At 37.8% G+C, this 14,553-nt stretch overlaps 1 protein-coding gene across 1 annotated transcript in view; it reads right to left on the bottom strand.

Annotated features, from left to right (window-relative positions):
• Positions 1 to 4,842: 4,842 nt before the first annotated feature.
• Positions 4,843 to 14,553, bottom strand: part of LOC140236331 (uncharacterized) — a 44,058-nt gene continuing 34,347 nt past the window's right edge. Inside the window, exon 2 of the mRNA XM_072316286.1 lies at positions 4,843 to 7,485. Coding sequence (XP_072172387.1) covers positions 4,843 to 7,485 — 2,643 coding nt within the window. The remainder of the gene's footprint in view (positions 7,486 to 14,553) is intronic.

The following is a 14,553-nucleotide window of genomic DNA, read 5'->3' as shown; positions in this document are numbered from 1 at the left end:
CTGTTTTAGGAGACATTTTCCTCTGCTTTGTCACCTTCTTTTATATGGTTTTCTTGATTTTAATGTCTTGTTCACCATACTTTTATTAAGTAATATTTGTCTGAGAAGTTTATGGAATACCGGCCCAGTACTCTACGCGCGCATACGTTGAAATGCTCGGCCTTAATTGTCCTACTACGTCCCTCCCTGCGCGAATCTCTGCGTACATAAAGCGTAGGCGCGCGCTGTAAGCGTTCGGTATAGTGGCACGGTCGTTTACTATACGTAGGTTTTTACACAATCGCGTGATGCAGTCTAACCAATCACAACGCAAATTTTACTCTTTTTATTTTTTTTTACTCTTTTACCTTTTTTACTATTTTTCACAGCTATGGGGTATAGATAGTGTATTGTATTTACATGTGTGGTTTTCATTTGGCACAAATTTGTTCGTTTTTTTTTACATTCTACGTTTGTAGTTGGTATCGCTGGATCGTGTGTAGAGTAGAATAAAGTGGATTTTTCTTTTCTGTATTCTTAACAATTTAGTGTTCTTATCAATGAATATGCATACAACGGCTGTTCGTGAACGAGGGTAAAATGATTCAAACTCTTGCTCGAGGGACATTGTGGGAGTGTGAAATGCGCCTACAAAGAATATTGCAGGTGAATTTAAAAGGCGAGAATGGGGGGCTACGGCTATAGCAGTAGCCTTTTCACAAGGCCCTGTGATGGTTGTAGCTGGCTCGTCACCGTACAGAGAGTGGGTCTTGGGGAAAAAGGCTGATATAGCAGTTGCACTGCCGCACAGTGGATCAGAATTTTCCAGCGCATCAGAATTATAATATGCCCTGTAGGGAAAAATGCTCATTAGCTTTCTGGGAATCATGCTGTGAGGGGTTATAAAGTTTGGTTGGTGTATTACTTTAGGTTGTGTGTGTTGTTGGATGGTATGTGGTAGGGCACGTGGCTCCCACAGGTCTCGCACTGGACTAGGGCACACATGGCGACACGTCAGGACAAACCAGCTAATCCGTTCCACATCATGCCTCTGTTAGCAGCGAGCAGATAGGTCACTTTATTAAAAAGTATATCAAATGTATCAACTCTATTACATAACTCAATGTCAACGATCCACACAAGCTGATCAATAACGTATACATACAGTACCATAAAGCAGGCATAATACTGAAATACGTCCCAACATTATAAGTCTTCATATCTCCTAAGGATCGATCTGCCATGTATTAAGAAAATTGTATGATACGTCAGGCGTAACTATGGTAACTTACACAAAATTAATGTACCCTGGCTTAATCCACTGATGATTATATTCGTGCACGTTTAAAACAACTGGAATTCTTTAAAGGAAAGAATCGGTTAATCTGGTTATAATATGCCAGTTCGATCCCTAAAACTTATCAAAACGGTTACCAAAAGTAACAGTGCAACATGGCAACATCTAAACACTTCATTTTGTGTGCAATTTGTGAGGTTCTTCTTTCCATCGACTCACTTGTTAACAGCAATAAAGAGGTGCCCTAGCATGCAGCAAGCACTCTGATCTGCTCTAAGCAGGCCCTCTACAGTCAATTGAAGCCATATGTTGATTGTGTAGCCCTTACAATGCGTTGTGACTACAATCGAATGCGCGAAATAATGTTATGAACAATTTAATGTGGCTGAAAAAAGTGGCTAGAGGTGGCGGCCAAATTTGTTAGCAGCGTACTTGCAGCGTACCTGCAAAGCGCACATTTTTTTTTATAGAAACATTTCCAAATGCAGTCCTTTTTGCATGTTAAAACCAAATATCAGATACGTTACCAGGGGTATAGCATCATAGGAAACTGTTGATTGTCTGTTTATTTCTTGCTTTAAAATGGTAACGCTTATGTAAAACTACAAGCTTAAACATCTACAAACATCATGGAAACAGTTTGGAGTCAGCCTTGATCTAATCTGTATTACAAATTATCGTAATTTATTAAGTGAAGGCTAAATAAAGATCAAGGACATTATACATATTTCGGCTTAAAATATGTTACCCTAATCTAACTTTTTACCTGCGTTTGAATCATATCAATAATCTCGTTGATTATGTATGAACTTTATGAAAAAAATATTATATTTCTCGTAAATACCAAATGCCAGGTAACATCTCTGCCAGATTAAATACATTTTGGATCGAATGAGAAGAACGGTGTGTGGTAACGTATCTGACGTACCAGACGTTCCGTTAGTATACAATTTTAAACCAAACACCAATCATGCCAATATATTCATTTTAACTGGTAAGAACATCATAATACGATTATTTTCGTTAAAACACCGCACTTCTAAACATATAGAATGTTCTCATCATAGATACAAGATCAGGTAACTCTTCAATAAAACTTTTAGATGTACGTGAAATACGAGAGCCAAGCAGGCACAAATCCACAATACTTCTTTTTTGATATAGTTCTGACATTTTGTTACTATAACTCTCAAAAAAAAAATCGAGTGAAGGTATTCACTCTTAAAGGAGTGAATACAAAAAATGAGTGAATTTAGAGTGAAATTGGAGTGAATTTTGAGTGATAATGTTCATTTTCACTCATTTTGGAGTGACCTCAGGGATCACTCGAAGATAAAGACTAAACCATTATCCACTTTCTCTCTTTATATTCAAGACATGGTTTGTCACTGGAAGCTATGTGTTTTATGAACAGAGAAAAATGGACTGTGTAGTTTGGCCTCTGTGGGAGCGACCAAGTTATTGGACAGATGACTATGTTACAGGTTGTGGACCATAACATGTTAGAAAAGAAAAAAAAAAAACCTAAACACAAACCCTACACACAACCCTGCATTCATGCATGCTGGCCTATTGGCCACTTTCATTGACAGATCTCATCCATGTAGTGAGACATGCATTGTTCCTTCACAATAAAACGCAAACTTGGCAAAAGTGAAATTTGCTATTGTTGTCTTTGAAGTTCATGTTCCTTGTCATGCATGATATTTGTCGACATAATAAGCTATCAATAGAAAGAAGAAGAGTTTCCCTTTCCACACAACAAACATTGCGCTCTCCATAGCCGACAATTATGAAATAGTAGCCCTCCAAAGCTGGATTACCTTTTTATTGATACACACTGTATGTCCTCTTAGCTAGTTATATAGAGCACGTTGTCAACAGGTTAAATCTGCCCGCAAAAGCGCATCGCGGTTAACCTTGCTGCACGATACATTTGATTGGTAACGTATCTGACATGTTTGATGGTAATGTATCTGATGTGCCGTTACCGTTCTAACACTATAATCTGCAAAAATATTCATTTTCTCCAACAATTTATGTTGTGTGATCAATCATTTAGAAGTATTCAAAAGTATCTGAGCTTTGTTTTTATTTACAGCGTTTTTTTTTCTAAATGAAGCAAAGTTTAAGTAACGTATCTGATATCAACTCATCGTAACATTAGGCTTTCACAGCTTCGGATCATAATTATACATTGGAACAAGAGATTCAATAAATCAATCATGGTTGCATATATGCGTTAGGGTGACTTTGTTTAACACGTGAAATTACACTGCCATGCGGCATTTCTTTGATCTTCTCTCTAGAGTCTGAAAAAGGGTAACGTATCTGACTGCGATTTGGCGACATGATATAAATGATCTCTTAGAGAAATATCAAAACATCATATTGTTATGTAATATTATTTTTCATTCAGGCACTCGAGGGGCAATGAAATGAGGTAAAACAGATTTGATTTGAATCATATGTTAACGAGTAGCAACTTGTTCTGTGCGCACTTCCTTGTCTGGCGACATGGGGTATTTAGGGTTACATCAAACTTCGGATCGTATTTCTAATATTATCCCGAATGTCCTAATATCTTTATTGATATGCATTTACAGGTCTAACATCTTGGATGAATTTAACTAAAAAATAGATTTCTGAGGAACAAAATATAAAAATCACAGTTTTGCACACTTTTTCGGAGAATGGCCCTCATACATGCATGTGCCGTGTCTCATTAGGTACCACAAACGGTTACCATAAATACGTTTCCGGACAGACGGACAGCACCTACCTGCATTTCTTATCCCCCCCCCCCCCCACCCAGGCGATGAGGGACATTGTACCATATTTCGCCATTACACTTTTGTAAGCCATCCTGATTTAGATTTTCGCCAACTCTCTTAGATATCTATTTCATCAGATTCCTACATTAGCATGATCTGTAAATGATTCGAAGAATGGTCCAAGTAAAGATGCTTAAAAAACTATAATGTTGCCTTACCATCATAATTAACTATAATTTTATTTGACAAATTGACTTGAAATAACCTGGATTGGACTTGATCCGTTTTATATTAAGATACTCAATTTTTACTACGAAATCATTGCCACATAACCATGTTTAAATTTGGTTCGAGTGAGGCATCGTTTGTAAAACTACCTTGTCCAAAGAGGGATAGAGCAGTCGGCAGAACTCGAACATGAGACACTCTTTTGAAAGTCAAATGTCTTACCCACCTCACCACTAACGTGACAAAGAACCCCAGATAAATTGCATATCTATTCATAATTATGAGAAGAAAGATAGCAAAAGCGCACTCCGTTGTAGACAGATACTTTGAACGTCGACTGCGTGTGTCGAATATATATATATACAGAGGCGGATCAAGGAATTCTGTAAAGGGGGGGGGGGGCGTGACTAATATTTCTGGCGCCACTTCCGGGTTTCATTTCATTTTTTTATTATTATTTCTTTTGTTTTTTACGAAAAATAAAGGGGGGGGGGGTGGGCGTGCGCCGGATGCGCCCCCCCTCTGGATCCGCCACTGATATATGCAGTATATATATATTATTCCCTATGGGGGAACGAGCGGGTTGAAATCTCTGTTGACGTTCATGTACCTTCCTAGCTTTTCCCAGAAGTAGACCTGCCCTTCAGGGTCTTGCGGCCACATGAGATAAGCCCGGTTATCACTGAGGAATAAGCGGAAGAGAAATGGCAGGTCGGCGTTCGGGATTTCTTGTAGAAACACAAGCACGATCTTTTCTACTTGGACCTCATTCACATGATCCAGGGCGATTCGGAATTTAAGAAGGAACATGTGGTTCTTGAGAGCGTTTGCACTGATGAGAAAGATCACCTTGAAGCTGGTTTCAACGAGACGACTGACGGAATCTAAGTAGTACATCCCCAGCGTTAGGGCCTCATCTCCAATGGCAAGTCGGCCATATTCAGGCAGATTCTCTTCCAGACCACGTCGGAAGATCTCACCTGTCCACTCTTCGTCCTCATCGTGGGTGATAACGTACATATCATACCGCCAATCTTCCCTCTGCTGTTGGGGGACGATTTCCCGGTAACCAATGAAGTGGATCTTGCATAGAAAGATCCCGTACCCGATTTTCCAGCGATTGTGGTATATCAGGATCAGACAGATGAGTGTACCGCACAAAGCGCTAACTACCACTGAGGAGTAGAGAAGATAGTGTGATCCACACTCTCTAACTGGATCAAAATCAATCAAAAGCTTGCTTGCAGCGGACCTAAATGAGCCTTCGTATGAACATCTAGGACTATCTTCAAGTTTGACGGAGTTCTGAGCAATCCACTTAGGTAACCATTCAAGTGAACAGTTACACACCCATTGATTTTGTTCCAAAGAGAGTACCGAAAGAGTAAGAAGTACAGGCTCAAATGCTGTGAATTGTAGCGTTAGGAGACGATTGGATGAAAGATCTAATCGGGTTAGGTTTACAACGTTTCGAAACAAATTGCCGTACAGGAATACTACATCATTGGAAGCTAATGATAATTCTCGCAGTTGAACTGTATCATTAAGAAAATATTCGGGAACGAAATCAATAGAATTCTTTTCTAGACTGACAATTTGTAGACTGGAAAGCCCTTTTAGCAGGGTGTCGTATACATCTATATCTAACGCACTTCCATCTATATATAAGTTTCGCAAACTGGTCAGGTTTTGGAACATTTCATTGAATATATAGGACATGTCGACACCATTAAGGTTCAATTCACGTAATTTATGCAACCCTACAAAGGAGGATATTTCCTTATCGTCATCCCACAGATCAAAGCCTATTAAGTCACTATCCATGAAGTTTATTTCTTGGAGAAGAGGAGTGTTCCTTTGAAGTTTTCCAGGTGAAAACATACTTGGATCGATTTCAGTTGTATTCGTAAAGTTCAAGATTTTCAAGGAATGTACTTTTAGTTGAAGTACACCCGTGTTGATGCAATCAGCCACATTCAGAGTTTTCAACGACTCTAAATCCGAAAGCGTAACGTGGTTTAGTGGGTTCAAGTTGTTGCCAGATAAATCTAAAACCTTTAGATTCGTCAGCCCATTAAATGCATGATCCCCTATTCGCACGAATTTATTTTTCATGAGGTTAAGTAAAGTAAGATTCACATTCCACATATAACTGTTCACATTTATTACAGAGATATGATTATTTGCTAACGACAGCACTCTCAGTGAGGACATACCCCCAAAATAGCTAGGTTCAATCGTTTCCAGGTCGTTAGAGTCGAGATACAATCTTTCCACGCCAGTCAAATTTTCGAATCCCCTTGGATTGAGTTGTCGAAGTCGATTAAAGGAGAGATCTATCCGCCGAAGCTGTTTTCCCCTTAATGCATCAAATAGCCCAGGTCGTATGAAATCGAGGCCTACTAAAGCGATGCGTAGGGATATTATTGTTGACGACGACCCTACACCTTGGAAGAGGTGCTGCAGCTCTTCATCTGGTAGCCGCAATTCTGACATAACAAGATTTCGAACTTTAAGGGACGAAATGGTGGCTGGGCTAACCAGACGTATAGGGTTTAAGGTGAGAATGAGAGAATTTACGCTGCAGTCCATTACAAAAGACTGTTCCGAAAGCTCTGCGAACTTGTTGTCCTTTAGCGACACGTAGTGAAATGTCATGTTGTGGCAATTCGTCCAGTTTATGGTCTGCAATGCATTTTCTTCTAACTCTAAGTTGGACGTTGTAACCATCGCCCTAAAGAGATCATCAGAGAAAGATATAAGGTTGCAACGCTTTAGCTGGATGGTCAAGGGGTTAGTGGTGCCAAACATGTCCCCTCGAAGTACCGGGAGACGTGGGTTGTCGGATAGATCCAGACCCTGCAGAAATGACAGAGGAAAGAACGTGCCACTCTCTATGAACAAAATGTCGTTTCCTATAATTTCCAGAACTCTTAGTTGCTTGTAGACGAGGAATGACGTATTGTACAAGGAGGTAATTTTGTTGAAGCTCAAATCAAGATTTACAGTGTCACCGGGTAGGTTTCTTGGCACCGACGATAGTCCCAAATCCCTGCACGACGCTTCCCATTTGTCCCTGTCGACACGACAGGGTGGATCCACTGCGGACACTGTCTTTATTGTAGACAGGGAAATGAGGATATGCAATATAGTGAACATTCCGAAAGGCACGCTGTCCATGTGCATCTTTGCCGCTGTCTCCGTATTCTGTAGGAAACAAAATAAGAGGACATAGAATGATTTTCACCATGATTGCCTACCTCTGATATATCCTTCTATAATATTATGGTCTTTAACAGTGGATATTTCCTAGAGACTTAGAGGAGAGACACAAGATAGACAAAATGTGGAAGTAATATAATGAATCGGATATTACGCCGCGAGTTCGCCCACTTTATGACATAATTATATAACATTGAAATCAACGGTTAAACGTATCAGGTTTAGTTATAAGGGAGGTCTTTCAGGACCGCTGTTATTTGTATTATATCTATGATTTTTCCTCTGTTTCAGAGGTACTTTCCTTTATACACTTTGCTGATGACACCAATGTTTTTCTTGCGCATAACGATATCGACGTTCTTGTTCAACACGTTAAAACAGAATTGAAAAAAAGTGACCAACTGGGTCAGAGTTAACAAGTTATCATTGAATGTTCAAATAACAAATTATAATTATGCTTTTCAGCAATACTGTTAATTCTTTGGATTCAGAAATAGTTCTGGATGATTGTAATTAAAAAGTGTTATATTTTAAATGTCTTGGTATTTTTGTAAAAAAATAAACTTTCTTGGAAAATACATATTGATCATATCTACATTTTTTTTTTGTAATATAGGTGTTATGAATAGACTGAAATTTTATATTCCTGAAAAGACATTACTTGTTTTATACTCCTCTTTGATTGTCCCTTACCTTAGTTATGGAATTTTAGCTTGGGGCAATACTCATCAGACGCTGGTGAATAGAGTGTTATTACTGCAAAAAGAAAACCCTCCGTATCATTTCCAATTCTCCCACACGTTCACATACAAATGCATTGTTTGACTGTAATCATAGCTATTAAAAATCGACCAATTATTTTTATTTAAGTAATGTCAATTTGTGTATATGTATGATAACAGTTTACTCCCATTCACCTATCTTTGGTTCTGTGTTCCAATAAAACCAATCATTCCGTAATCACCCCACCCGACGCTCTAACGAGTTTCACTTACCACTTCTTCGAATGATTCTAGCAAAAAATACTCTTATACACTGAACCAGTTATTGGAATTCCCTGAATCACGATATAAAATCTGCTCCTTCTATATACTCATTTAAAAGGAGATTAAAGTATTTTTTTTTTACAATCCTATAATGACGACCCCCAAAATCAGATTAGTTTATCAGCTTATTTTGTTACCCGTCCGCAAAATTTGAATTGCCGTTCTTTTCATTATTGTTACTATTGCCTAAGCTTTGACTATGATAATGATAATCTTCTTTAACCTATACTTCGCAGTTGAAAGGTTTGTTGTTTATTCTTTTCTTCTTTTTCTTCCTCAAACCTCCGAGGATCTTTGTCTCTGTTGCATATTCCTGTCTATTCTGTTACCTCTTTGTCACGCTATAGTCTTGTTTCCTCTTGTGTCGTCAAGTCAGTTTTATTTTCCTACAAGTAGTCTTGTTGCTGCCCCTGTCTTGTCCCATGCTCATCATTTTGGTTGTTGTTGTTTTGTGTGTATTAACTGTTTGTCCGTCTGTCTCTTAGTGGGCTGCCAAACGTTTTGTACCAAACTTTTTGTGCTGCTTTGTCGCTGTTTTCAATCAATTTTTGCATCAAGCTTTTAATACAAGAGGGGACCACAATCTACAAGCATTGTCTTTTTAGTGGGTCCCTCCATTTTTTTTTTTACACAGTGCATATTGACAATTATTTCGCTTGTGGAAAAACGAATAAAATTTGAACTCGAACTTGAACTTGAACTTTGATTATAGTTTCCCGTGTGCGTTAATCAACCTAAAAACTACCTTTTAGGACACGAGGAGTTTTGTGGTTTCCTTTCCAAAATATGTGTACATATATCAGACTTCGTTGAAAGTCAACATATTCGACAACATTGCCACCTTTCCACTATTATTTTTCTCTTTGCGAAACATGAGCATTGCCACTTAATTCGTGAGACAGCCCCACACATACACTTTTTATGTTGAAAAAGTCCTTTTTTTCTGGGAAGGGTCGGGGTTTTTTTATTGAGTGGACAAAAAGATATAAAAAAAGGCAGACCTGGAAAAAACATAGAAAGAAGAAAATACAAGGAAGGTGAGAGATTGATATGACTGAAAGGAAAATAGGAATGCAGACGACAAATTAAAGACTGAAAGCAAAGATTGAATGAGGTAAGAAGAGATGAATAAAATCTGGAGGAAGGAAAAGATGAATAGTAAAGATAGAAATAATCATACTTGTAGAAAAGGAAATGAGAAAAAAATAGGTCCTACATCAGAAACAAACATAAGAAAAATAAAACACATATTGGAGAGAGAAATAAAGAAAGGAAGATGGAGAGAAGGATAACCAGCAGAAAGAAAGAACAGAAGACAAGATCTGCCCCTGCCCCCCCCCCCAGGAAAAACGCAGTATCTGACATTTTTGTCGAATTTCACTTTTTTTGTATAAATATAGTCAGTGGGCAATCTTTGTTCATATGACATATTCAGATTTTTGAAAAAAAAAAATGTTTGGAAAACTACTTTTCCGTAACTGTCAAACGCAGTATCTACACTTAACTTGCACTTTCCCCAAGGAAAAAAGCAGTATCTACATGATGAATATTTCCCCGAGGAAAAACGCAGTATCTACAAAGCTAGTCTGAATTACCAGACACTGTTATTTATATATGTGAATACTTTGCCGGTTGTTCTGTAATTTGAACGTAAATTACTTTCTTTAGATATACTTGCTCAATAATAAAACATAATGTTCAAAATATATATCTATACGAAACAATAATGATTAGTAAATATCCTGATGAGGTCGTGATCCTTATATAAAACACAGTGTATGATTAAGACTAACCGAGTGCACATTAAAACAATTTATAAAATGGGTTCAAGAATGTAGCCAATTGGAAGCGCTGAAATGAGTCACGTGTTTGTGCATCAATTTCTCACTAACATATGCACGGCGTGACGTCACAATGTTTACACTAGCAGTGCGCACTTAATCAGTTGTTACAAGTGCGTCGCGCGCTACTATACGCCCTGTCAATCCTGTAAACAACTTCTAGTTCGGGCTGCCGGCCGGCCTTTCTTGTGCATGCATAACATGTGTGGCGTACGTATACTCTTATACGTACAGTACTTATATGTGCGGGATTTCCGAGTGCGACGTGCGTAAATGTTTGGGACGAACATCTTCGGACATCTTGATTTTTGACCCACAAAGGTACGTGAAAAATGCTGTTAGTTTTCGACCCATTTTATAAAATAAATGATGCACAGGATTATTCGTGGCGTTAGTGAGATGCAGCTCACTCTCGGGTATTTACAATTTAGTGCAACATGCACTCGGCATCGCCTAGTGCATGTTTCACATTATTGTAAATACCCTCGAGTGCGCTACATCTCCACTAACGCACTCTATCCTGTGCATCATTTGTATCACAGCACAACACTGACAGCTTGCAGCTAGCTGCACTGAGCATGCAGTCAACACAGGGCCCGGCTAGTCAGCCAACAGTGTGAGTGTGTACTTGGATTAAAACAAAATGTCGTCGCGTGGAAAAATACTCGTGAGCCTAGCCCTCAAGAAAAATTTATCTGCAGATAATGAGTAATTTATTCAAAACTACTTCAATATTGAAAGAATAAAGCTGATCGTTTGTCATACGAAGCGAGGTAAACACAAATGCATGTTTGTCACACGAAGCGAGGTAAACACAAATGCATAAATTTGTGTTTACCTCGCTTCGTGTGACAAACGATCAGCTTTATTTTTTTATATTCTACCTCGATGATAAACATCTTCCGTACTATTTCAATATTAACTTGTTGTGAAGTAACTTTGTTAGGCCTAGACCCTAGTCAAAATTCCTCAGGCTCCGAATCCGAAAGTTTCGGCGAAAGGCAATAGATCTAGACCTATTTGTGTTGTGTTGGATAAACGTCAGGTTATGTAACATGTTAGACCCTATAGATCTAAGTCTAAGACTTGTCTCTTAGAGACAGTAACGTTTGAGTCTTGCGTCTCTTTTCTAACGTTAGACTTAACGTTAATCAGAACACAGGGGCCATATTCCGACAGTCTAAAGAAAGATCTAGTGTGTGACTAGAATAGGCCTAATGATAAAACTAAGTACCTGGGTAAGAAGTCTAAAACTAAAACCTAACCACTTAGAATCCTAAGTCTAGTAAAGTGTCAATGTTCAATTATCTACTCCATGCCATACTGTCTTAAAATTAAATAGCTGACAATAGATTATGTGAAAATCATTGACAAAATAGAGACAGTTAAGAATAATTTCTATTTTATTTCTTATCTAGTGCCTATAGTGAGACTTGGTTGCGTAAAATGCATGCATGATCCCATGCTGCATGCTACAACTTACAAGTGAAAAAGTTACATTACAAATTTACATGACATAAACAACTTTGGCTCGATCCAGAAGGAATAGGCCTAGCTCTAGAGAGCGGATGTAACTTCGATCTAAACCTAGATGTATTTTTTCTAATTAAAGAGTCATGTCTCGTGTAGGACTTAGACTAAACCTTCTAGGCTATTTTTTTTTCTGTCAGTATCGTGCATGTATAGCCTGAAGCTGTAGACTCGTGTAGCCTGCTACGTAGCCAGCCTAGAATAAACGATGTATAAAAACTAGTCTAGATCGATCTAGGTCCAAACATCATATTTAAATTTATTAAATTTATTCTACACAGACTCTAGCCTAGACTGTACAGATCTAGATCTAGATGCTAGTTAGCGGCTAGGCCATGTAGCACCACATTACAGCCCTGGCAAGCTTCATATTAAACACGTAACGTTACAGCTAGATCGGTCTGGGAATGTTGTACTTTTTAGGTTTGAGCTGAAATCTGAAAAAGCAAAACGCTCCAAGAACGATCTGTTATTTGTTACTGTTATGAAGCCTGCTCTGTAATCAGGGCATAAATGGGGGGATGGAGGATTCATCCCCCAGGGCCCAAGGTTGAGGATGGCGCATCATGATTACTTGTACAAGGATGTATACATGCATACATAATTATGGCAGAAGATTAATCCTAGTCATTCCGCTGTAGATACTGCGTTTTTCCTTGGGGAAATTCGTTCCATTACTGCGTTTTTTCTTGGGGAAATCAGTTAATTGCATGGGGTTTCCCCAAAGTATCTACATTTTCATCAATAACTTAAAACAAAACAAAGACACAAAATGATATTTTCCAGGAAAATTGGTTGCTAGATAGACTAAAATTCCACAATGAAGGAGTATATTTTATGAGTATATTTTCCAGGGGCTTTGGCAAAAATATAAAATGGTGAATATCTCGGTTGTTGAGAAATAGAGCTGGATGAAGATACTGCGTTTTTCCTTGCTTATGGGGGGGGGGGCAGAGATTGAAATTGAAATTGAGAAAAGTTACACAAGAGGAAATCCACGAAGAAATTATTGATCGGAAGGAAGGGGAGTTAGGAATAACTGCGTTTTTCCTTGGGGGGGGGGGGGGCAGTGATTGAAATTGAAATTGAGAAAAGTTACACGAGAGGAAATCCACGAAGAAATTATTGATCGGAAGGAAGGTGAGTTAGGAATACCTGAAAATGAAAGAAGAAGAAAAGACAGAAAGATAGAAAAGACATAGAAATATATGCTGCTATGAATGGAATGGATACACACCCGCTTTTGTATACAAGTAGAAAATAGATTTTCAAAGACGCCACACAAGAGCAGCTGTTATCTCTACTTTAAGATGAAATGATCGACCCTTTACATTGGCAAAGACACTGCTTGTCAATGGTATTGCATTAGATAGCCTGTTTTCAAGGGGTGGGGTGGAGTAGGGTAAATATGAAATAAATCGTTTCATTTAAGGATGTTTGAAAATGCACAGAGGAGATCATCTGTGGAAAATATGTAGATGAACATACTGATGTTATAAGAAATCACATAGCCGAAATATTCTATTTTTTTTTTAATAAACAGTTCGTTTGTTCTTTGTATAGGCGAAAAACGCTTCTTGTTAACGATTCTAACGGTACGTTTCTGGAGGTGAAGCGAATGTTTTCAGAAAGATGATTCAGTATTTCCCCACACTAGAATGTCAAAATATATGTTTGAATTTATCAAAATAATGATAACAATATTTGTATAATTCTAATGTAAAATATCTTTCAGTTTGTAAAGGTTTTCCAGTGTTCCATTGTTTTTGAAGGAATTTATATAAAATAATTAACATGGGATTTCCATGAGAGGTCATTATCAATACACGTTAAAGGGATCGTATAGTTTTGGTTGAGAGCTAATTTCAGGTTTCTAACATTTTTGGTGAGATAATGAGAAACCCCTCATGAAATATTAAAAAGCATGTAATTCCATGAGGAATTCAACGTTTATTTGATGAAAATTGGTTTTGAAATGGCTGAGATATCCAAAACAGAGCGATTCTCAAGTGTGGGACCCACACTTTATTACGATCGCTTTGTTTTACTTTGTTTTTGGATGTTTCAGTTATTCCAAACCCGATTTTCGTCAAATGAACTTTGATTTCCTCTTGAAAGGGTATGCTCTGTACTATTTCATAAGTGTTTTCTTGGTATCTCGCGAAAATTTAAAAGCCAAATTCTCATCTCCACCAATACTGTACCATCCCTTTCAGTTTTGATACAATCAGTTTACTGCGAATTAACATTATCTATTTTCATGTGACTATTAAAAGAAGGGGATTTTTCTGATAATTGGTATTGAACACAATAATTGACTTTTTGATTTTTTTGAATTTACAGATTTACCGATCTTAGAGAAAAAAAAAAACACATCAATATCTAAAAAAAGGCTTCAAGTTCAGGATGTGCAAAATGTTTGTTGACGTAATTTGCCAAAGGAATAACAGAATACAAGTCGGAGGAACTAGGTAAATCCTTTATATAAAGTATTAAAAGTAGTGGACCGAGTAAGGATCCTTGTGGCAGTGTTAGAATAACATATATATATATATATATATATATATATATATATACAAACAAAAACAAAAACCAGGTCCACCGTTTCATGCAAAACGAATGGCAGGTTAAGACAT

This window comes from Diadema setosum, chromosome 12 (assembly GCF_964275005.1).
Source record: "Diadema setosum chromosome 12, eeDiaSeto1, whole genome shotgun sequence".
Classification (NCBI taxonomy): domain Eukaryota; kingdom Metazoa; phylum Echinodermata; class Echinoidea; order Diadematoida; family Diadematidae; genus Diadema; species Diadema setosum.
The sequence above is the reverse complement of the archived record's forward strand: the minus strand, read 5'-3'. Positions and strand labels throughout refer to the sequence as shown.